Genomic DNA, 24,078 nt, shown 5'->3' with positions numbered 1-24,078 from the left:
CGCACTGCTGTATAAATAGTTAGCATAGATGCCTGGCTGACGTAGTGATTCCGGGTCACTTATCAATTCCATGTGAGAGTGGATATAAATACCGCTGAAGCCGTTGGTAGATTGTAGATTCCTTATTCTGACTTCAGAACATATCACCGTTTGTCTTACTCCTGGATCACCAGGTCTCGAGTAACTGCCAAAAATGGAAACTCTACTTCTCCTTCCTGATGGCCAGAGAATGATGCCAGAAATATTTGGTGAGGGCGGCACCTTTGAAAGAGGCAAGACATTTGGCCCACTTCATGTCAACTATGGAAAGGAAGTGATTCGAAAGGGTGAAAGTATGAGTTATGGGCCCAAATCTAAGTTTGTTTGCTAAGATTTACCAGGAATGGTTGTTTGCACCGGATCGAGCCAAAGCACGGAGACGAATTCTGAGCCAGACTTTCTTTATATCGATGGAAACGCCGTGGCATTGAACCTATACGTACCTGAGGGCTTTGCATCGGTGCTTACCTTTAAACCAAGGAATTTCTATCTAGCAATTTGGTCTATGGATGATCCACCCATTTGCGTTGCCGTATTCAAGATTAAATATGACGAACCCAGCAGTCAGACTTCTACAGAATACCTTCGTTCTAGATTGACTTATAACGTTACCCAGGATGAAGGTCGTTCTCGAGATGACGAGAAGAAGGGTCAAATGGCTACTCACAAGGTCGCTCCCGGTCAAGAAAAAGTTTGTATTCTGATATTTTCTTCTTTAAGCATCGCTCACCTGTGTAGATTGCACTGGTGCCTTACCCTACCGGCGGGCATATTGACGGCCATACTCAAGATACTTGGCATGGCAACATCTTCAATCGAGCTGAGGGATGCTACGTATTTGTCCACAACGATAAGACCCAGATCTTCGAAATATGTCTATCGCAGGAGATGGTAGCCGATCTCGAAATCGAGAAGAATCCAAAGGAAGAGCTACAACACGATATGGCGAATGCTGGTACTGCGTTCAGATGGTAGTGACCAAAGCAGTCGGGTTGTCCCCTCTTTTGAAGGTTCATTTCAGAAATCTACCAAGACAGGTTGACGGCGACGGATTGGGAACATTTTGTACCAAGTTGGGAGCTGTTCAGTGACTTGAAGTCAGGGGAGCCTTTAATCGCTGTCACCCAACTCCGGTCAAAGCATTAAAACCCGGTTTACCAGCTCTTGAAAAAATCTCCAAGGCTCCAATACATCAGTCATGTCAAACCCACCTTCGCAAGTCGGATATCTGAAATTCTAGATAGCATTGGGGTGTACTCGAATTGAGTGGCATGTCGACTCTAGATACTGGCTTGCATTCCAGCCTTCCCGTGAAATTGTGCCCAGGGGCCATTGCGATTGTTCTTCGTCGCAAAAGCATGTATTCTAGGCAAATGATTGGGGTACAACAGAAATTTTCCCGTTCGATGGCTTGTGCTGAACGAGTTGATGCTCACGTTCACCCTTACTGACTGATTAGCGATTCAACTCGTAGGAAGAACATGGTGTGCACTAACACTGCATTGACCACAGGGTCATGGTTGTTGCTTTTTACGATGCCAAATGATCATCAATTTCCCATTCATTGTCCGTCACCGTTTCTCAAACCAAGTATTTAAAGTGATATGCAACCCGACAAGATGCAGCGAGAAAATTACTTACAAGCCGCACCAACACTGGTTCGTTGACGCAGCTTCCTCGCACAGTATATGCCTCTCCTGTCACTTTTGTCTTACAATTCACACTTCGACCACTCCGCGTAACTCAGACCTCACTTACACTGAAAATGGGATCTCATGCTCATTTGGATATTGTGCTGCCAGTCATCCTTGGCGTTACTATTTTCGTTGTCTTTATCTTTTGTTTGGTGTATTTCGCTAAGAGAAGAGGCATCTATTATAATCCGGGGTCAGACGAGGGGTCCCTCAATCATTCGGTCCATGTGCCAGCTCAAAGCTCCAAGAATCAGACGTTGGGAACCAATGAAACCTCTCCCGCCTCAGCTGTCTCCCCTCAAAGGCTCTCAACCGATAAACGACAACGAGACTGGGGAATCCTTCTCCCCTGTAAAGATGTCCTTCATCTGGCTGATAAAGGCATTCAATTCAAGATTCAGCTGTTCCATGGGAAGGTACAAGTCTACATAAACCCGAAAGTAATAAGAAACGAAGTTTGGGACGAGTTCGGGGAAGAGAAGCTTAGCATTGAGGCAATTATTACTCATGTTGGAGTGCCAATCAAGGTTCAGAAAGAGTTCAAGAACATCGGGATGAATATCTATGAGGTTAAAAGCCAGAAATGGAAGTTGATGCGGGCTGATATTCAACAAATTGTAAAGTCGCACATTAACCCTGAGGCTAGCAAACTACCAAGTAGAATATACAGGCAGGTATGTAAGAAGATAGGATTATAGAAACTACTACATCGTTCTTAGCTTGAACCGCCCTGGGCCTACTTTATTTACATAGCTCTACATCTGACTTGTATCTCCTGCTTTCATCGCTTGCTCAGCCTCAGAAGTTCGAATCCTACTCGCATGGCTTCGACTAGCTACTCTATTGGGTTACAGACCTCAAGCGTGTTGAGCCGGTGGGGCAGCCTGCAAGGCCCAGCGTCGGCCTTTTGAGCTGGGATGATATTATACATCGCTAGAGCGTGTCAGCCTCATAGTTATCATTGGCTAATGCTCATAGTGCTCACACATCTTGGTCTTCCCATCTTGGTAGCATTTCGATACTCTCCATCCGGAGTTCTGGATTATGCGCTGAAAGTCCTCCGCTGTGTACTTATTAGCATGCAAACCAGGGGAATTCAGTTCTGGCATGTGCTGAAGGGGTACAACGAAACATGTGACACTGAGGCAGATCAGTAATTTCGCACTGAAGTTTCCACCGTTCATCGTCAAATTCTGTCCACCCTAAAAGCCTGTTTGCCTGATCCCAGCCACCTCTCACGAATTCAGTGAATTGAGTCGTGTGATAGGAGATTTCCAACTCCTTCTTCTCCACCGGCTCATGCTGACTGACGATGAGCTGGTCCACCACCTCGTGCCAACCTTGTAAGATTCGGTGAAGTTTTTTGGGTTCAAAGTCGGTCAATGTGGAGGAGCATGAGATACCAACTTTCTTCCCTGGCATACCCATCGCTACTCTCCTTGCGTCTTCGAAACTTCCGTGGAGCCCATAGCAGTCCACGTGTTTATATCGCTTACTTAAGCGCTGAACATGGCTTTCAAGTGAAGCCCTGTTGACATCGACTGCGAAATAGCGACAAGCCTTCTCTGCTTTCTCGAGCTCGTTAAATATCGGCAGTAACTTTTCAGAGTCCCTTTTCCAAAGTCATCATGTGGCCATTTAGTAGAGAATATAAGTCTATAGTGTACCCAGAGCCAAGGTCGAATATGATGAGTTCATGTAATAGGCAAAGCTGTTGAGCCAGCTCAGAGGCGTGTTCTCCCAAGATAATTCTTTCCCCAGTAGATTGGGAAGATGTGCCCCCTCCTGGCCAGGAAGATCCAATATAGCAGACCTCTTTACCGAGATAGTTGCCAAGGTACATGGAGTTCTTCAATTCCTCCTGGATGTGCTGTGTTGTGACATCCCCTCCAATATCCTGTACTTGCCCGGGTCGTAAATCGACAAGCCAGCTGACTAGCTCTGGAGTGATTTGTTGTTCTTTCTGAGGCATTGCAGGATATGCTTTGATTCCAGTCATATGAAGGGTCATTGATCAAGGAGGGCGTTGTGCTGGAGGAGGACGCTGAAACTGCGGTTTGACTGAAATACACCTCTACTTATATTAATTGCTTAACAGCACCATAATGACTAAATGAGTTACTAATTATGCAGAAGGTAATACAGGAAGCCCGGCACCATAATGCGTCTATGATATTACCTATCACACTGTACGGTTCTAATTGGAAATACAAAAATCTCTCACTACATTAAACCTGCTGTTTGCTGGACCGTCATGACACAATCTTACCGTGCTGTATCAAAAAGGGCAACGTACTTGCAATGGAAAGAACAGTCCTTCGGTAAGCTTCTTCATGCGTCATTGCTTCATTTGACCGATGTTGCCAATACCGGTCAACAAATCCATCACACCAGTGTACCGGCGGTGGCCTGGTAATAGGCATAGCAATCTGGGCAACGCCAGGTGGAAGACGTATCAACGTCTTTTGAGCAGAGCCTGCTACCACCTCTAATACACTTCGCCGATTGATTTGCGTGTCGCCGTGTAGAAGATAAGTAAAGTCGCAAAGGTAGCAAGCGTAGACAGGTTCTATGGCCGGCTCAGGTGGGTCGAGAAGGTAAAGATAAGCGCGCAAGGTATTCAGACACAAAATAGATTGCTCCAATGATTGTAGTTGTTCCCGCATTCTTGTCAAGGTGTGGTCGTATATACTCTGGCCTTCTGTGGAATTCATCCATGCCGTGGTAACTTCTGGTTCTAGTCCATTCTTGACAAGATAAAGAAGGAACATCATTATATGGTTCTCTTCCCCCCGCAATGCCGGAAGATGAAGCATATAGGTATCGCTACTGCTCCTATTTAGTGTCAAGTTTGATAAGGCAGAGAAGGCAATCTTACATCACAGTGATGGCATCCATCACTACTTTCCGCTTGAGCCCATTGACTAATGTCGCTGGTAAGGTCTCACGGTAGGGAACAGGAATTCCAATTGGCAAGAAAATTGGGAGGTTAACAGACAACTCCGAAATTTCGATGTTTGAGTATCCCGACTGGATGAGGCGCTCTCGTACTTCGTGTGCACCTAAGGGCCTAGGGATCTGCATTCTCCCATGCATTCTGTTTGACCTTTCGGACTCGCCTTCGTCCTTGGCCTCGAAAACACAACGAAGGGTCCGACCAAGTATGCGACAACTGTCAGTGATGGTCCTCTCTTGGTCTTGCGGGGTCCCTTCTGGGTCGTGCTGATAATAGAGAACACGCGCCTGGTGACCAGCAAATTCCAGCAGTCCACGGACCAGTAATATTTCGTGCATCTCTTCATCGGTATTCTCGACTATGTTTTCAGTTGCCAGGGATGCCCTCATCTCCAAGTATTTTTCCCACCCATCTTGTCCTTTCTTCTCAAGGAGTTGAGATACGTCGTCGCTGTTCAGATCTTGCACGAAATGTAGTTCAAGAAGCAGGGATAACAACGTAAACTGATCGCGGACCTCCGGTTCTGACACCTGTGATGTGTTAGCAATGAAATCATTCCGCAGACCATGCACTTACTCCTAGGTGATAACCCAACAGTGCCCACTCAAGTGGCAGTCGGTCGGAATTGACGGGGATGATTTTCATGTAATACCGATATAGCGCGAGACCAGTGGTGGCAACGCCTTCGACGGCCCTCCCGAGGACATCAGACCGGGTCTTCCTTTTCGCTGCCTCTAGGCCGTATTTTTCTATATTTTTATTATTTGGCGTGAAAATGTCGAGGAAGACGTCGTCTCCGGCTTCGACTTCACGCAAGATGTATTGTCTGTATATCTCGTTGAATTTTTGTCGAATGCGAGAGGTAACAACCACGACACAATGACTATCGGGAAGTGACCCAACAGTGTAGACAGAGGGCATCTTCCATGCAGGAAACTCGGAACCCTTCTCATCACAGCGGATGATGTGAGCATGCCAAGTTTTATTGTATTTTGGCAGCTGGAAAAGGTCATACTGTTGCACCGGATGAGGAACAACCTTCTGATAACAGTAAGCCACTCTTCAGACTGACCATGCAATCAGTGCAACTTACCACGGTTCTTTGTTCCGCACATGTGACTGGTTCATATGGTGGTAAAGCGTCCTCTTCCATTGTGCTCGGTAAGAAAAGTCCAACCCGATACTGGAGTTCAAGCAGAATGTGATTGGTATGCAGTTGCGTGGGGGCAACGCGGACAAGGCAACCGAATGTGACTGGCAAAGTGCAATTATGTGGAAAGCTAATGGGTTTATGTATTTTCGAGGCCCGTCATCCTTGGCTGGCGATTCAACCCCAGCACGTACTGAGGGGTGAACTGCTTGAAATGCTTGAAGCTTGGATGTCGTTCTCCGGTCAAAACTGCAAATTACGCGTACGTGCAAAGGGGTCCTCGGGGGGGGGGGAATATAACACCCTTGACGGGTTTGGCTTACACCAAAATTCGGTGGCGATCCCCGATTTGGCGGTCGTTTTGTATTTTCCCCCCCTAAGGGGTGTACCTGTACTTGAATTGTGTGGAAGCGGCAGCGAATAGAGCTAGGTACTGCCGCGCTAGTCTACTCGTGCATATGCACTTCACTACACGGACCGTGTTATCACAGCTTATGCGACAACCCTGTCACTTCCCTGTTCCCATATTTCCACATTATGAATTACCCACCTTTCTTTCTGAACTCTCAAAGTTCAGAAAGAAAGGTGGGGTATGTTGAGGCACCCAGCTCTCCGGCATGCCCACCCTTCCTTGTCTCGTTTGACCTCAGCAAAGCTCCATCATGCAATTGAACGATGGAGAGAACCGACGCCATGAGCTCGAGAAACAGTCACCACATATCGCCCGACGAGGTGCTCAACGCACCGAAACTTGCAAGTCAAGGTGAACAACGGCTCCGAACCATTGTACACGGAGAGCCAAATAGCTTCACCTTCCACATATCATTCGAATACCAGCACTGGGTATTGGTTGAATTCCATGTTAAACCCATTACTTCAGATCTTGCGCAACTTCCATTGTATGCTGTGAATGGTAGCTTCACTCCTTCTCACGATTCTATAAATTCCAGCCAAGTTCTTACAGCGGCTCAACTGGTTGATGATACATACATACGAGTCACGTCTCTGAGACTGACCGAAGATTTGTATCCTTTACCGCCATCATCTGCAAGTTGAACATATGCTAATCTTCGTAGTTTTGGGCGGCAAGCACCACTCACGTCTGGCTCGTCATTCTATTCGCCAACGTCAAGCACTCTCGGTCTCGAACAGCACATCGCAATCGGTCCAAGAAGCATTCGCGCGGCGAACCAACAGTCCACACACACGATTCCCTTCATAAAGCCAACCTTACCTGAGACTCACGCGAACTCTCAGGACATGATTGTACTTGGTAGAAAGACGCATGGTACCGAGAGCGGAGGCTGCGAGCCCGGTGTTATATCCTCGACCGGTCAGGGACAAGAGAGTCTGGATAAGATTGTGAGCGGTCTGGTTAAGGCCGTGCTATCCGGGCAAAGGAAAGGAAGAATATCACAAATTGGAGTGATTAAGTATCACAATGTCATTACACAGAGACTTTTGGACTGTGCCAACGATCAAAATCTCAACGACTATCTGGATTACCTTGAGGGAGCTCTGCGTGGAAGAATTCGCATCGAGAAGCACGAATCGAAGATAAGGATGTGGAATATCCGGTTCTCCTTGTCCTGTTTACGAATGGTCAAAGAACAGGTAGACAATAGCCGCAAGCAAAGGTCATCGAGGGCAGCTAAGATAGTTAACGATATTGTTAATCGTCTCTTGATTACCGATGGAGTTAGGGCCTGGGGTGTATATCACGGGTTTTCAGGTCTAGGAATCCCTACTGTTCAATAAACGAGCTGGGCTAACAATTTCCAGCGCGAGATTACAGATTGTCCAAAGCATCTGAAGTGACTCAGCTTCATGCAGAATATATCGCTAAGCAGGCAGCAGAACAACTTCGTGACAAAGTCGCTGCCCCTCCAGATTCTTTCCAAGTTCCATTCTCCGGCTTCTGGCTTCATACTGTCACAAAGATCTCGTATGTTCACACTTTTGGGTCTTGAACCTAGCTGTCTTATAACACTAACGACAGATATGCTACCATTTGTGACTACATTGGGTTATCCAACGTTGCTGAGTTGAAGTCTGTAACTGATACAGAAGTTCTAATGTCAGTGGATATTCCAATGTCCTGGATAAGCAGGCAGTGGTTCGATCCGCGAGACCGCAACCTGCCTGAGCCTGCTGTCTCAAATTCGGACGAAGGTGTTGGTCAAAATAACAGCGTGGGAGAGACCTTGGCCATGGAAACCGATATGGACTTCACCGCAGACTTTGATCATATTTTATGCGAACCTGGCATATTTGACCCTAGGTTTGCATTTCCGACGTAAAAGAATTGCTACATTTAATTGGTATCTTTCTTCTCGGGGGCAACCTTGTTTGTCTGATGGTGAGCGCAAAGCATACATACATCCTTATTCCTCTCTGGTAGGCCACCATTATCCCTCCATGATAGGCGCTCCCCTCCCTCAAGAATGACTATATCGCCTACTTCGAACTCGTTAGAAGATCTAGCAAACACCGGCCCGCCTATAGGAGATTGAATCGAGACGCTGAATTTCTGCGAACCTAAGGACTTGGTTCTCATGGTTATTTCCTCGTCAGCAACCACAGTACCTTCTTTGTCCTGCGTGGACTTGGGCCTGGGAATGAAAATCACAACTGAAATCCGATCATCTTGAAGCTGGACATCCCCTGATTGAAGCAATAATATCTGGGGCCCGAGGTAGACGGGTTTCTTAATATTGAAACTTCTTTGTCTGGCCCAGTCGTTTACTTTTTCATTCTTTATGTTGATTAGCAAGAATAATAAATTGGCATGGCTGTACATACATATGTTTTGTAAAATAGGGTGAGGAGGCGAAAGGCCGATTCTGGCATGAGCCCGACAGGCAGCTTCATGAGATCTTGCCTTTCTCTTTCTCTTGTTAGATCTTCCAAGTCACAAGATACTTGTCCTGTCGAGCGTTCGAAAGCTGCATCGCGTCGTAGAATTAACATGGTGAAAATTGTTGGCCTTTTATTGAAACAGCGACAAAAGCATTATGGGCGCGCCGCTACTATATATCACGCGATCGGCGCGCTGGCGGTGTATGCTGGTGTAAGTGCAGATAGGAAATTGGGCTGTGACACGCACGGTCTTGAATCCTGAGTTGTTTCTCTCTTTTTCAATCATCAATGGCACGTGGACTTGTCCAATGAACCCACATGACACAACTCACGTCATCCAGTATTCTAAAGAGCCAATCAGAGTTGCGACTCACGGTGCTCTCAACACTGGCTTATACGTAGATATAAATCTTCAACCATGTCATCTTGAGCAAATCTTCAACCATGTCATCTTGAGCAGTTCTACGTTCGAATTAAATACACTCATTTGAAACCCATGTCGCGCGTGACATCTTGTCCCAGCCTTCAGCTCTACCATCATCTTGGCTAGAGTTACTTGAATATTCAGTGTCTTTGATGTTCTCTTTGCCTGTATCTGAGCCATTGACAGGAGTAGTTTCACCGTTTGTCTTTTCGTCCTGTGCCGGGACACATAGCAATGCTTGTAACTTAGGTGAGCTTCTGGGGTTGGAAGAAGCCATCGCCAAGAAAATACAAAAGCTAATACAAGGCCATTGGTAAGAAGCACTGCTTTTATCCTTATCTTGCTGGCCACTCACATGTGTTCAATATATTTTGACTAAGAACTGCCCCTGATACTGGGCGAAATGCAAAATGGATCAAGGAAAACAAAGTGGCAGAGATGCTACTAAACGCCAATAACCCAGAGTTATAGAAGCTAGAAGTACAAGTTCTCAATGGGGCTTAAATTCCATGAAGTGACTATGGCTCTGATCATTGCAATTTAATGGAGAAGAAGGGGGGTTCTTATACCTGTTTGTGGCCGGATATCAAGGAATATGTCTTGTGTCTCTTCTCAACCATCAACCTGGACGAATTGAACACGTCAGGAAATTATTCTTCTTGAATCACCGTTTCAAAATCCATGAAGATTTCAGCCTAGTTCCATGTTCCATGCGCGTTGGCCGCGACCTCGCTCGGTGTTGTATTGGCCTGCCGCAACTGTTGATATGGGCCGTTCAAGCTATGTTCCTCCCAGGGGTGTGTGTGATGACTGGAGAACTGGCCATACGGAAGCGATTCAAGCTGCCGCAAAGCTCCCTTGAGCTGAGTTGTAGGGCTCTCTGTCATCCACTAGCGAAGCAGGACGGCCAGGTCAAGAACTGGCCAAATATTTTAGCTTAGTGAGTTGCATGTATTAAGCTCTATGATTCAATTTGAGGCAATAACACTTTGTGAGCAATAATATGCCCTATTAGGTAGTAAATATAATGAAATAAATTTTATAATAGATTTATTAAGCTCATACTTACTGGGCCTTGCTTCTTGTCAAAACTATAAGACAGTAACACAACGAAGTACAATATGGACATTGCACAGGATGGTAAGCTGGGCGCTGCATGAGATGGGCACTGCACATGATAATTACGGCACAAGATAGGTCCTGCCCAAGAAAGGTAGTGCCCAAGACGGGTAGTGCCCAGGATGGGCATTGCGTCGGTAGGGCACTTCATTGGCTGTGCGATTCTTCTACTACCAAAACTAACTAGTATCTTTTGAGATTGCAACATGGTATGGCATGAGATATACCTATGTCATGTGCCGCACAGGCCTGAGTGAGCCCATATTCGAGGTTCGCAAGAGCGGTCAAGCCTGCGACAAACCAGCAGTTGCTGAGCTTTCCCTGCTTCACATCTCCACCATCTACATTCTTCATGAACGTAGGCAGCGAAAAGATTTCATGTACTCTTTTGACGGCGCCAGGCGCATTTGGCTCTGTGTCGGGGCCAGATATCCCACCGAGATCAAACATTGTCTGCCGAAGCCCATTCAGACAGTGACCTTGATCCGCAAAATCAAATACCTGAGCTATACAATTAACTACCAGGAACCAACCCGGTGTCTGTAGGTCACTATGAGTACTCACAAGATCCCAGTCACGGTCTCTGTATCTCATATTCACCCGCCTACACTCTTTGATGATCTCGTTCACTTTTCGCTGGCACTCTGTCACCGCTCGGAGGCGCCCTTCAGTAAGCAACTCGTTACCATGATTATCGTTTGAAGAATCTTTTTCTGACCGATCCAGTGGCAGGATTGCCAGGGCGTGTTGAGGGCGAGGGCTCGAGAAGCATCTCCAAATATTGTTGATCGATGTCTGTGGCGACAACAGCGGTTTCTTGCTTTTTTTCTTTCTTATTTTCAAATCGGCCAAACCGCTTCGCGAAGAGCTTTCTGAGTCAGATGAGGTAGAATGTGCCATGTATCGTGGATGACACGGAGGAGAAGCAAGGGATGACAAGTTGGGGGGTTATAAACCAATTCTAACAACTCGGTTGAGCAATAGTGGTTGATAACGGACTCTCTGGAAGGCCAGAATGAGATATTTCCCTCAGAGTCTTCGCCCGCAAGCCTCATTCATCTTTATGTCCAATCTAGCGCGCCTCAACGTGAGCTCCAAGATCCAGAAACGGACTCTTTCAGGCTTGGTTGACCGAAACAGGAACTTCAGGCAATGGACATTCCCACGGAGCCAAGCATGAAATATCGACATTCCACATTCATGTCAACTCCCGAGTCTAGTTACCATCCAGTAGGTCGAACACTACATAAGAACGATCAGAGGCAGAAAATCCCGTCCCTTTTGACCGGTCGACTACGCTGTATAAGCTCCACAGCCCTGAGTGAGCATTAGGCAGTCCGCTTGTCCGAAGGCGTTGTTCAGGCGTTTAGTGCATCTGCTATGCCCAGCTTTGCCCGGCAACTATCGTCTCTGAGGTCATTGTGCACGGCCAAGATTTTGGCGCAACAGAGTCAAAAAGCCCAAGCTAGGACCAGTTAGCGGCCTGGGTCATTGATAGACATTCTTACCTGACAAAACCGGCCCTGCGAACAAGTTGAACCGCTTTTTGTGTTGGTAGCTACGAGACAGCATGGAAGACGTCCTCCGATACGAATGCTCACGCCTTAGGATGTTGTAGATAGAAGTGAATAATCATCCGATCCGTTATCATATTCTGCCTATAAACCACTTCCTGCTCCTCCTGTCATCGCGGCATGAGGGTGACTCGTTGCTTCAGATACGCCGTCTGGTTCTTGGCCATAGTAATGTGTTGACCGCAGGGTAAGCATACCTCAAAAGTACCGTCATCAGAATACTAATCCCAGAATGGCTTTCCCTTGGCAGGGCGCGTGAGCTCTGATAGCCACTTCCTGTGAGCACACGCCATTAAGCGTAGACAGCTGGCACCCAGCTTTGCCCGTCAAAAAGGCTTAGTAGAAGTATCTTTCTGATTTTAGGTGTTTTGTGAAAGAAGTTGCAAGTTTTCGATTCTACTGTATCAAGAATGAAATAGCAACAATTTTCTTGCACATTTTCGGATGGATGATAGCGTAGGTGGTCTAAGAAAATTGAAATGGGGTTAACTGGTAGACTACTCCCATTGAATGCCGACCAGCCTTACGAAAAGGGTGGGTGGGAGTGCTTGGTGATAACGTCATGCCCAGCTTTATCCGCATGACCCCACCTACTTGAGAGTTGCAAGATGTGATCGCCATGAAAAAGTTAAACTCGGTGTCACTCTCAGAAACCATACCAGTACGCACAGCCCAGCGCAAGGAACATGACGGTTTGCAGGGGCTAGAGTACAAAGTAAGCTATCGCACGTATACCGGCGCAGACTGCGGGCCAGCAGAGATGTGCCAGGTCAAGTAAAGTCCTGGTATAGGAGCGCTAGCACACAGGCTACTCTGGCCCATCTGTGCCGGCACGCAGCGTGTGCTGGTACACATACGCTGGTATACATGTGCCAGTGCATTTGCAGTGGCACATGCTGGCCAGAGCAGGGCTACTAGTGGATGCAGCCTAGCTCATGTGTGCCGTTCCAGGTACGCCAGTACAAGGGATGGGCCAGCAGGTGCGTGCTACCGCAATTGAACCACCGTATACGCGCCAGCACACACTACGCGCCAGCACACACTACGTGCCGGCACAGGTGTGCCCGTGCAACACCTGTGCTAGCGCATCCAGACCAGCTCAACAAATATGCCGGGTCATGTGTGCAGGCGCATCTTTTGTACTAGTTGACGAGGTCCAGTTAACCTAACGTGCCAATGCACGCTGACTATCGCACTGAATGTTCAAGCACATATATTCCAGGTCTACCCCGCTTAAACAGTTTGATTGCGTAACCTTGATCTATCTCGTCAGAGATATTGCATACGATTAAAGAATATCATCAACATCATCAGTTTGATTTACCCTTGTCCTCTTCTTTTCCCTTATCTCATCGGCATCCCGGAAAATATACTCTACTCTTGCCCTTTTCTTTGCCCACTGGAGACAACCCTCCTCCAGGAAATCATACTCGCTATGAAATTCTTTGAGGAGAATTATGAGCCTGTCCTTTTCCTGTTCCTCGTCCTTCAAAGCTTTGAAGCATGAGTGAGGCACCAATGTCTTCATATGCTGGTCAACCATACTGTAGCCTCGTTGCTCAAGTACCTCTAACCATGCCGTCAACTCTATCTCCGTCTTTACGACCCTTGTTTTTCTCCTCATTTCCACCGGGAATGCCATCCTTTGCAAGTCTGAGGTTTCGGACGTGGGCGGTGGGGTGTCCTCTTCGATCGGAAAAAGGGCCGCCTCCTCCTAATAGGGTTGATTAGTGTTCCTTCTTTTTCTTTTCTTGCAATGGAGACTACATTTCTAACCTCTGTACTTCTCATCTCCTGGGCCTCTGATTCGAGTTCCTTCCTGCGAGATTCCAAGGTGTTAATAACCTGCTCAACATTATTCTTTTGGTGTTCAAGGCGTTTTAAATCGTCATTGGCCGTCTCTTTCTAGGAGTTGATGTCAGAGAGCTTCTGTTGCTCGTCTGCAACTTTCTGACAGAGGGCCTGGTACTCCGTGCCCAAATCTTTCTTGACCCCTTCTCCCTGATTTAGTTCAGTCTGGAGTTGCGTTTTCTGATTTTCCAGATTCTGTTCCTGCGCTTTCATGGCTCTGATGCTTTCGTCGAGCTTATTCTCTTCTTGTTTTTTGTTGTCAATTCTTCTCTGACACTGCGATTCCTGCGAGAGTAACTGGTCATACCTCTCCTGCAGTTCGGAAATGGATGCGCATAGCTGATCCTCTTGGCGTATTAATTGTTCACTGGCCCCCTGTATCCTAGGCCGGTATTCGTCGTCAATCAGTTCGCACTCGCCCACCTCGGCCGCCCTATGCAGCAACTCGTCGATACCTTGCGGTTTATCTGGATAGATGTCAAAGTAGAGCGATCGCTGGATGAAGAAGAAAGATGATTCAAGACTTTCCGGGTCGAACGGCTTGTGGAGATTCGAAAGAAAGAGCGAACTTTTGTACCTCTTCAAGTCCTCGGGATGAGGTTTGCCGTGCTTGTAAGGCTTTGAATCAATATTCGAATCCTGTTTGTAGACGGACTGTATAGGAGATTGTCTCCAGCACGCATTGGCCCGTATATGATCTATCTGGTCCGATCGGCATCCGAGCCTATGAGCAAGCACCGCGAGCTCAAAGAGCTTGGCCTCGTCCACGCAGCTCTTGGGCTCAGCTCGTTTTGACGTCACATCACGAGGTAAGGATGGAAATTCTCGTAAATCAAAAAGCCACAGCTGTCTGCGTGCGATCTCGAATTGGTCAATCTCACTGACGTGGACCAGTTTGAAACGTGTGTCAGATACCTGTAACAAGCAACGACCATCGCCTCTCTCTTCAAATCCGTTGTTCAAATCGTCCCATAGGTCCCGCGCCTAACGGTAACGTAGAACCAGGTGTCTCAGGCAATCAATAACGCTCTGTAGATATAGGGTATTCCTAAAGAAAATCCCTAACGTTGGAACAACTCGATCCGTCGTGGCTAATTCGAGCCGAGACAAGATGGCGGCTCGTTCTGTGGTGTCGAAGTTACGCAAGATCTCGCCACTGTTGGCGAGGTTGAGGCCGGCGTATGCACCTGAGGCTCTGCCACTGACCACCTTGACAGTGTTCATATCTAATCTCAGTTTCATACTCACATCATGACAGCAGATGTAGTCCCAGAAGTCAAACACACGTTTAATCTGATTTCGGGTCTGAATACGTCAATGTTTAGAAAAGCATGCATCATCCTCATCATCGAAGCGCCTACCTGTTGTCTCGGCATGGCTATTGTCTTTCCTACGTTGCCGAGACTGATTCCCCAGAAGAGGGCAGGGATCTCATGGAATCGCCTCAATAAGTCTCCTTGAGAAGACGGACCCGACCATAGCCGCTTCAAGTCTTTCGCTTTGCCCTCGGAATGACGCATAAGCTGAGCGTACCATGGGTTGGGCCGGGGTCCTTGATCAGGATCGCCGTTCTTCAACCAGAACAAAGTGATATTGTAGAAGTATTCGGCATCTGTCATTTGCCTCTCGCTCGCCCTTTCATCTGCTAGGTCGTTTCTTGCATCTTCGCTTAGGTCTGTTTCTTCAGTTTAACACTCTAGTCTTCTCGATCTATCCTTGGGGGAAGCCTTGTATACCTGTGGAGTACAAACGAACAATCCAACGCTTTTTCCGGTTTACGACTGTGGCGTCAGAGGCCAGAACTCGGTGTTCACCTTTGAGACAAATGACTTTGCCATCTGCAAGATCAAGTTCCGCAAATACCCCGTCTTCTTTCTTGAGGTCCTCGAGGGAGAGGCTTTTCTCGGCTCTCTGTAGACTGTCTTCGAGCAGTGCCGGATCGATCAAGGCCGGGATCTGATGGCTGACCTGCTCCGGGGACCAGTCACATCCACGCCTAAACATGGTCTCCAAACTAGCCACATTCTTCTGATCTGGGCTCCCACTGAGCGGATTCCGTTGCCGGCACCAGTCAAAATCTAGGGCTCCAAACCGGATGCTTGCTATGCCTAAGAAATACTGCTGCTTCTCTTTGCTCAGCCTGTCTCTGCGGGTACGGGAATCCATTGCTGATGGAAAATATCATGGTGCGAGTAACAAAAGGTGATGGAAACATACAAATAAGGCGAGGCACAAGGGCCAAAATGGTCACCACCAGTGTTGCAAGGAACAAAAGATGAGAGATCCGGTTGCAATCGGCTCTCTAGTGGTTCCAAGAGCCCTGGACAGACTCTTTTTGGATTACACGTCTAGCCGGTAGACATTATCGACTCGTCCATATATATCATACGCTGCTGTCGCAGTGTTCAGTCCACTGAAGTATGGCGTGGCTGTAAGCGCTATGGACAATGAGAAGCAACCGGATAAGAGGGCCACTCGACTTGGAAATTTCTTTGCCGGCAGCGATGTTATTGCAGACTTTGAGAGTCAATCACCGAAAGTGATTCCTCCACAAATAGATACCTCGGGTGATGAACGCACCTCCGACAAAAAAGCCAAAACCCTTCTCAAGAGCATCCCTGACATTCCGCCCAAGGCTCAGCAAGTCTCGAAGCCTCCCAAGAGAGTTGCTTTTGCCGGTCTCCCAGTGATAGTTGAGAATCCCACTGCTATCCTGAACCCTAAAAAGCATGTAGAAGATAACAGAATAACCGCATCATTGGAGCATGACCAAGCCAAAACCAACCGTCTAGAGCGGCACTTTGAGCGATGCTACAAGATCACACTAGGTCGAAATATGGACGTACAGTTGGCGAGGACAAAACCAGCGGCTTTTGAGGAGAAACCGCTATTACTTGACGAGAAACAAAGCAGTGTCTTGTTTTGGACCCTGTCTGGATCCGAAAGTGAAGAACAGGTATCTGTAGTCCGTAAGATTGAGAACAGGAGGTTCGTCAAAGGAATCGGGGTCTATACGATGCCTACGCCAGGTGAGTTCACCGTAGTGTATGAATTCATGCCAGTATCTCTTGCAGAGATCGCAGCGTCTCGTAAAGTCCGTGGTCCAGAATTGGCCTATATTCTGAAGCAGGTTCGTGCCTCAATGACGCCCCCAATTCATACACATTCTTGCTTACATGGAAGATTTTGGATGGTCTTTTGTACCTTGAGGAACACGATATAGGTCACCCAGAGTTGAGTTGCTCCAACGTGCTACTGGATACATCTGGCCAGGTCAAGATTTGTACAGTCACCTCCTTTACATACCAGTCTTGCATCCTAGCTGACCTTTTTACAAAAGGGGGCCAGCATTTCTGTTCCTATGGGACGACCGATAACTTGCTCGCCGGATTTTGGCGAATAACGGTAGAACTCATGAATGGCTATCTGAAGAAAGACATGCGAGGAGATCATGTTGACTACGCAAAGTGGACGGCATATCCAGCAGCTGTCGACTTTTACAAATGTTTGGAGACTCTGAACCACGCTCAACGTAATGAAGAACGTCTGCTACCCGCTAAGACTAGGACACTTCATAGCAGATTTGAAACCGTCAAAGAGGTAAGTAAATGATCATTCCACAAGATGTACACGTGGCCGGGAGTGAGCTAATTTCGAATGAAGCATCCATTTTGGGCTACAGCCTGCAGACCGCACGAGGTTGGAGCACTAACACAACTTGTCCTGTTCACAAACAGATGGATAGTGAGTTACATAGAGGGATTTTGATGGAAAGGCTGGTAAATAGGCTACAAGATATAGTAAATACCAGGGCATATCTGATACCAAGCAGCATAGTAGATTGATAGAGTTTGGTTGGATACTTCTCTTTGCTACAGTACTATAATAAGATCCATAGAAAATACAAAGCTAGTTTTACAACACCTACGATATGTCCCAATGCGGCAATATGTAGGAAGGCGCGACCCTCGTCCCAAAGTGGCTGTCTCTGACATCGTTGTCTGAACCCCCATGGGTGATAACGACCACTATATCAAGGTTGATAATCTGTAAACACGAGGTCGACCGCGCTTGAATGCTCTCCTGCAAATTTGACGAGCTTATTCCTCATATCTTTGGAAACTGAGGCTGTACGTACTCTCAGTCTTGCTCGCAAATTAGAATGAAAGACTGACCTGCGATCATGGTAGGCTTCTCGGAGTCGCCTTGAGCAGGGCTTATCACTGCATCGTTGATCAACAATGTCTCGAGAGGCAAGTCACGGTTGTAGACTTTGATCCTGGTTCTACCTGGCTTCTCACTCTCCTTCTTTTCCATTTCCCGGATGAACAGCTGGACTTTAGGGGGCAATGAGGATTTTTCCTCCTCGTAGCACATGGAAATCTTTATACCCGATATTTGCGGCGGTTTTCCGCCTCCCTCCTCCGTGTCATCGCCTTCGTCAAGGGCGAGGGCAAAGTCGATAATGTCAAAAACCGCATGTGCTTGCTCTGCAACTCCTGTCAATCGAGGAAAAGAATGAAGGAAGGAGAGACCTACTCCAGGATGGGATATGCCAGATCAGATGTACGGGCGCGCTACGGATTTCATGCGCACGAGTCGCATGGACTAGCCCCTGTAGATACGGCGCAACAGCCACCACACCTAGGCCAGTGGCAACTAACAGGATCGTTTCATATCCTTTCATAGCGATTGTAGCTCCGTAGGGGCCCATATAAAGACCGATATTAGACTTGAGGCCGCGCTTCACTGCATCCCGTAACTTGCTGGTGAGGCCGCGGTTGACCCCGACAAATACCTTCAGTTCTGTTTGGGCACGGATCGACCAGTTGGCAACCGTGAACGTGTGACTCTGTAGCCCTGATAGCGGGCCCAACGGGATCCATAAGTTAATATATTGCCCAGGCTCGACCTTGACTGGCTTTCTCAGCGTCATTCTGACCTGGATGTAATCGTAGCTACCATTTTGACTGAGGGACACGGACTGGAACCACCAACCATTCATATACACAGTCTCCCCGACCTGCCAGGTCAGAGAGCCTAGGAAGATACCGGCAACCTGTTTGATGTCAGCTCTAAACAACTTATCACGGATAGCGAGCTCGTTACTAAAGTAGCATAAAGACTGTGCCCCTGATCTATGGCAGACAATCCGTGTCTGGAGAACGCTCCTACGGCGTGGATAGTGGACAGAATGGCAACTACGTACCCTGCACCGGCGTGTATTCGCCTCTGAACACGAAGCCGAAATCGCAGGACGGAAGCGATGAAGTCAAGGCAGGGACCAATATACAAGATTATGAGGTTAATGAATGCAAGCTTGCCCGCTCTGGAGCAGGCTTCTACCACGTCCCCAGCACCGATGATGATGCAGCTCAGGTTGGATGTAAGATAAGAGAGAAATATGAGAATATGAGCCCAGGTGATGATGTCCACGCTACTTCCGCGACGGAATGGGCCTCTATACGCCAGACACCTCACCGCCCATTGGGAGATTCTTCTTCCCAGGCGGCGGAGGACCGGTGGACATATGCAACGGAGGATGATTCGTATGGCACGCCGCAGGGCTAGCAATACGAGAAAGCCCGTCAACCCTATTGCGTACCAGTCCGTTATGGTTAGGATACTGACATCAAGCTCCATTGATGCGGTGATTCTTTTGATCCACACGGGAAGGGGGACAGCCAGGACGTCGGTTGCCATACAGATGCATATAAGTGCATGGACGGCTTGTTCCAGCCGCTTCATGATCCAGTGATAACCAATTGCCACAGTTCACTTTAGCTTGTATGAGAGTGCGAGAACAAGGATCCGAATCGGTCTTTTTCAAGGTCGCTAACGTCCAGCAAGGGCCAAAACTAGCTGAAACCCTTAACCATGTTCAGTCTTTTCTTCAGAGCTTATGCCCACTCGACGTCACAGAATGTTGCTTTGAGCCTTCATGAACCCCCTAGCAACAGGGTAAGCTCACGAGCACGTACAAGAATTTGGATCTACCAAGCACATCGATCTTCTTGAGTAGGAAGGCACACGTGGTCTAGCAGGTTATACGCAGATTAAACAGACGAGAGATCCATATGGTGAGAGTGTTTGTAGCTGTCAAATTCCTCTTGTTCAAGGGCTGGAGAAGCAAGACACCATGGCGGTGTCATTGTCCTTTTTGTTCAGTGGCTGGTAGCTTCAGGATATCCGCTCGAAAAGCAGGCCAGTATGAATCCTTGATCCACGATGCCAAGCATTGTAGCGCTCTCAGGAGCTTGAACAAATCGAAGTGACTCTCAGTACTACCTAGAGAGATCCGATGGTAGAGCGTCGATACTCCGTCTTCGAGTGTTGACGCTACAAAGTAACAAGAGTGACCTTGCACAATAACCCTAGCAAGGAACTCATAGACTCAACCTTTGTACTAAACTGGAGCGCTCGCCACTGAGCCGAGTGCCAGGTTGCAATCTGGAGCAATGCCTTCTCCCACTCGGCCTGACGCGTAGTCTCGATCGAGAGGGCGATTGGATGTCTGCAGAAGTTCCCCCATTCTGTATGGCTGATGGAGATACCTGGCCGTGTCACGTTGGCCTCTGTAATCGTTGAACATTGTCTACAAATGGAACGGTTGTAAAACTAGCGTCCTGTGTCGCTGCGTATCGAGGCTGTTTCATGGGTGATGAAGCACCCGAGGCTGCGGAAGAAGAGGCATGAGATGGCGTTGAGCCCGGGACAAATCCAGTGCTTTCTTTCTCCAGCCTCTCGATGACGCCTTGGGCGTATCGTCTATGGCGTCTCCTTCTTCGTCGGAACCGACCATCTCAGTGATCGATCGGGCGTGTTTCCGTGGCATAGGTTTTGAAGCGTCCTGGAGATTTTGGGGGGTTGGATTTGCCACAAGTTGATTATCATGAGATGAATTTGACGTTGTAGGAATCCGTTGGCAAGGATATTCGGTGTTGAAATATCGTTCCTTGCAGCTTGCTTTGTGGCGCTTTTTCTTATGTATTGAGTCGTCGGATGGCTTTTCAATCTTTAGTAACCAGTCAGATATTAACTTTGACTTGTTGACCTGACTTTCTCTGATTAAGGTGCCCATATCTTGATGCGATGCCGAAATGGTGATGCCGTTCGTGTCGACAATGTTGAAAACATGGGGATGACGCTAGCGTAAATAGTGGGGTAGGAAAGTGTTGATGGGTGATGGAATGGTAAGCCACGTGACTAGCGGAATGACGTATGCGACTTCAGAACGTAGTACCATTCGGGCTAGTGTTGTGAAATTACACGATACTTCATAAAATAAAGAAAAGAAAGAAAGAAAAAACAGGTATCGCAGACACTTACAATACGAACCGATCGGCGACTATTTATGTAACGACATTATCCGTAGCTTCTGACGTATTCCAGACGATTAACTCTGCCAATGATGTTTTCTTAGAGTAGCTTTTGGCCTAGTGCAAGAGTAAAAATTGCTAGATATAGGGTAGCCTTAAGCGATTCGCTGAATAAACTCTTCCCTTATCTAATCGGCGTGTTCATGGCGCAGCAAAGCAAGGGTAACCAATAAATAACACATTTATATTATCACCACAATCCTTAATCCCAAGCATAAAACAACCCAGAAACAAATTTATGACAGAGATATGTTCTGCATGGATTGTGAAATTATCGAAGCCTGTATTGCTGGCCAGTACGTCGCTTTACACGCCTGTAAAGACCTAACCCGCATGTCAATTGCAGCCTGCCTCCAAACCGCTCTATCAAAACACGGTCAAACAGGCAGCAAGAAGTTGCGACAAAGTCCGAAGAGGATGCGCAGTGGTAGCAATGTCATTGACAGTAGATAGCCTGATGATCGACATGAATCAGTTGCATGAACCTGGCTCGCTTGTCGACTTTTCCGGTGAACGGAGATGGTCGTTTTGATCACGTAGCTTTCGTTTCTTGCCAGGTTGTTGTCGTTCGTTGTCCGAGTGGTCGCAGCTTACTAGCCAGTTTTTAATTCGTTTGTCTGGTTCTGGTTCCATTCGCCGTGGTTGGATGTGATGCGCGACTGGAGATTGTGGGTAGCGCCATGCTTATCGGCCTTTAATCTAATCATCGTATTCCGCTTTTATTTCCGTGGTTTGCACTGCAGTTTCCAGCTCACCATGCAAATCCACCATAGAAGTCCCGCCAACGCGAGGATCAGCAATGATGACTGCGCCTTTCCATTTAAAATATCTACTACCTCTACGCTTTCATAATCACGTGCAAGGTCTTCGAATGATATGACAGCGTCGTCATTGTTCTCCAATAGCTGGTTCATGTCATTCATATAGGGTATTCTAAACCATGCGCAATTTTAGGACTGTTGCGTTTTTAAAACCCCTAACTGTCCACACTTGGCCCATTGGCTATTTATTCTTTATGATGTTCAAATTAGGCTGACGAACAATCCTGAGCTTCTCTTGCTAATTATTGGATCAACATACCAGGAGAACAACCGCTGAGGTCCACATGCATAACGACCAGCTACACGAGCTTTACCATATCCAGGCTTATGCTCACGGATTTTTTGTTTAAAGGGAAGCACCTCCCGATCTGGGCCAGGGCTATACCGTCCAGAATTGTGACAGTACTCTGATGCATCAAGGTAGTCGCCTCTCATAGCGAGAAGCAATGTGAGATCCACTCACAAAACAAGAACGGTCCCGGGAGTTCCGTAGCCGCTGCGCCTTCTGCTCCATATTGGCATGGAATGAAGCGTCACTTTTGAGCTGTATGAGGGTATGTTACGCAACTGCGTGGTTCGACCCCGACACAGTCGAGCAACAAGGCCTTTGGGCATAAATATCGGTGTAACAATCGGTCGAGGTGAGTATCAAGACAGCAGACACGTAACTGGCTTCAAATCCTCATTCAGCCACAGCCATTGCCTACTTTGACAACTTCTCATATCTAGACAAGAGGTATATCAACCTAGCCATCTATTACTAAAAAAAAGAAAGAAAAAAAAAATAAACAAGGCCGTTGACATGGCTCGCCAACGGGACCGACTGTTTGTCTTTTGGTCCGTCCACGGGGACCCGTTCCCGGAGGCCACTACTCCTCTGTCGCGGTTTGGGCGATACTTGCTTGCATCCGTGCTCTTCGTCATCCAGTTGACCTTCTTGGTTGGTGTGCCAGCGACACCAAGCCTTCTGGCATGGTCTACTCAAAACCAGCTTTGGCCGGCCCTGATTGAGTCGGGACTGGAGAAGGAAGCAAGGGAGGTCTTGGGATACCTTATCCTTGATACGATACTCCTTGTTTTCATGATCTGGGGTGCTGTGCCGGTCTTTGCGGTGACCAGAATGAATGGAAGTCGAGGAAGGATGCTCACGTATGCGGCGTTTGGCGGGATAGCGATGGTGTTTGTCTGCGTCTCGATTCGTACAATGTACTTGACCTGGACCTGGTCACTGCTTTTTGAGCTGGCGACTGGTGATGCGAGGCTTGCAGGACGATGCAAGTTCATCTCCTTCACATTGGGTGTCCTGCTCTGCTTGGGTTGCGCCTCGGTCGTCATCTACTCATTCCATACGACAAGATTCGGCACGCCTTTGGTCATTCAGCAGATGCTGGATGATGCTGCGCAGTTGCTGTGTTCTACCAAGATGCGGGCTGGTATGGTGGCCGAAAAAAGTGACGGGGAGAGCATGGGCAAGAGCGTCGAGGCCTAACTATCGCGTGGTCGGAGTTGCGCGTGTTTGGGCCTGCAGAAAAGGCGGGCGCACGATGCGAGATACATGGTGCATGTGTCAATGCGTACCAAATGAATAAGTGCAAGTGAATAAGTGCAAGTGAATAAGTGCAAGTGAATAAGTGCAAGTGAATAAGTGCAAGCGAATAAGTGCAAGCGAATATGTACATGAAATGTGGGATGTCCTGTTAGTGAGATGCATCGCGCTGGAGCTGCCTATCAGCTATGGCGCACGCGTATCGCGTATCGCGTATGGCGTGTCGTGTTTCCTGTGACACGTGACGCATGAGACGGCCAGCAAGAGCGAGAAGGAGTGGCAACTAACGTCAACACTTGGACTCACCAGCCGGCAACAGACTTCATTTCCCAGCACAACTGGCAATTGTTGTTGGTCCTCCTCACAACCACCCAATGGCACACCAAACAGCTGAAGTACTTTCGACGTCCATGCATCTAACGACCATTCGTGGAGGTGTTTGGTTGGCCAACGACATGCACGTCTCAGATGACCACACACAAGGCCGACACGCTTGGATTACCCCTCTTCATTTCTGATGATGCTAAGTATCGGGATCCTGCCCATGAATACACTTTGTCTCGCCTTGTCGCCTTTCCTCAATCATTTTGGACCCCAGTTCACCGCCCGATAACCAGGCCCTGCTGAATACAACCCTGGAGGCTCGCATTGACAATCCTTCCTACC

The 24,078-nt window shown here is 47.7% G+C and overlaps 8 protein-coding genes across 8 annotated transcripts; 4 read left to right on the top strand and 4 right to left on the bottom strand.

Moving 5' to 3' along the window:
* Positions 1-193: 193 nt before the first annotated feature.
* On the top strand, positions 194-1,014 carry FOXG_15961 (uncharacterized protein; the record flags this gene model as incomplete). The annotated part of the gene is made up of 3 exons (XM_018396057.1): positions 194-332; positions 381-730; positions 778-1,014. 3 exons carry the CDS (start codon positions 194-196, stop codon positions 1,012-1,014), a joined length of 726 nt encoding a protein of 241 aa, XP_018256293.1.
* A 1,554-nt stretch (positions 1,015-2,568) lies between these two features.
* On the bottom strand, positions 2,569-5,842 carry FOXG_15960 (uncharacterized protein; the record flags this gene model as incomplete). The annotated part of the gene is made up of 8 exons (XM_018396056.1): positions 2,569-2,666; positions 2,719-2,796; positions 2,858-3,345; positions 3,401-3,716; positions 4,030-4,568; positions 4,612-5,219; positions 5,266-5,730; positions 5,783-5,842. 8 exons carry the CDS (start codon positions 5,840-5,842, stop codon positions 2,569-2,571), a joined length of 2,652 nt encoding a protein of 883 aa, XP_018256292.1.
* Positions 5,843-6,532: 690 nt separating this feature from the next.
* FOXG_15959 (uncharacterized protein) lies at positions 6,533-8,139 on the top strand (the record flags this gene model as incomplete). The annotated part of the gene is made up of 4 exons (XM_018396055.1): positions 6,533-6,864; positions 6,916-7,571; positions 7,622-7,784; positions 7,839-8,139. The coding sequence occupies 4 exons, from the start codon at positions 6,533-6,535 to the stop codon at positions 8,137-8,139; spliced, it is 1,452 nt and encodes a 483-aa protein (XP_018256291.1).
* A 1,032-nt stretch (positions 8,140-9,171) lies between these two features.
* FOXG_22153 (uncharacterized protein) lies at positions 9,172-9,399 on the bottom strand (the record flags this gene model as incomplete). The annotated part of the gene is made up of 1 exon (XM_018402551.1): positions 9,172-9,399. One exon carries the CDS (start codon positions 9,397-9,399, stop codon positions 9,172-9,174), a length of 228 nt encoding a protein of 75 aa, XP_018256290.1.
* A 4,321-nt stretch (positions 9,400-13,720) lies between these two features.
* On the bottom strand, positions 13,721-15,832 carry FOXG_15958 (uncharacterized protein; the record flags this gene model as incomplete). Its single annotated transcript, XM_018396054.1, has 4 exons — positions 13,721-14,650; positions 14,741-14,971; positions 15,028-15,347; positions 15,403-15,832. The coding sequence occupies 4 exons, from the start codon at positions 15,830-15,832 to the stop codon at positions 13,721-13,723; spliced, it is 1,911 nt and encodes a 636-aa protein (XP_018256289.1).
* Positions 15,833-16,106: 274 nt separating this feature from the next.
* FOXG_22152 (uncharacterized protein) lies at positions 16,107-17,378 on the top strand (the record flags this gene model as incomplete). The annotated part of the gene is made up of 4 exons (XM_018402550.1): positions 16,107-16,796; positions 16,850-16,949; positions 17,007-17,266; positions 17,349-17,378. The coding sequence occupies 4 exons, from the start codon at positions 16,107-16,109 to the stop codon at positions 17,376-17,378; spliced, it is 1,080 nt and encodes a 359-aa protein (XP_018256288.1).
* A 200-nt stretch (positions 17,379-17,578) lies between these two features.
* Positions 17,579-19,414, bottom strand: FOXG_15957 (uncharacterized protein; the record flags this gene model as incomplete). Its single annotated transcript, XM_018396053.1, has 4 exons — positions 17,579-17,794; positions 17,842-18,156; positions 18,206-18,725; positions 18,776-19,414. 4 exons carry the CDS (start codon positions 19,412-19,414, stop codon positions 17,700-17,702), a joined length of 1,569 nt encoding a protein of 522 aa, XP_018256287.1. The 3' UTR covers positions 17,579-17,699.
* Positions 19,415-22,668: 3,254 nt separating this feature from the next.
* On the top strand, positions 22,669-23,355 carry FOXG_15956 (uncharacterized protein; the record flags this gene model as incomplete). Its single annotated transcript, XM_018396052.1, has 1 exon — positions 22,669-23,355. The coding sequence occupies one exon, from the start codon at positions 22,669-22,671 to the stop codon at positions 23,353-23,355; it is 687 nt and encodes a 228-aa protein (XP_018256286.1).
* Between the last annotated feature and the right edge of the window lie 723 nt (positions 23,356-24,078).

The sequence above is a fragment of the Fusarium oxysporum genome, genomic scaffold (assembly GCF_000149955.1).
Source record: "Fusarium oxysporum f. sp. lycopersici 4287 supercont2.30 genomic scaffold, whole genome shotgun sequence".
NCBI lineage: Eukaryota > Fungi > Ascomycota > Sordariomycetes > Hypocreales > Nectriaceae > Fusarium > Fusarium oxysporum.
The sequence above is the reverse complement of the archived record's forward strand: the minus strand, read 5'-3'. Positions and strand labels throughout refer to the sequence as shown.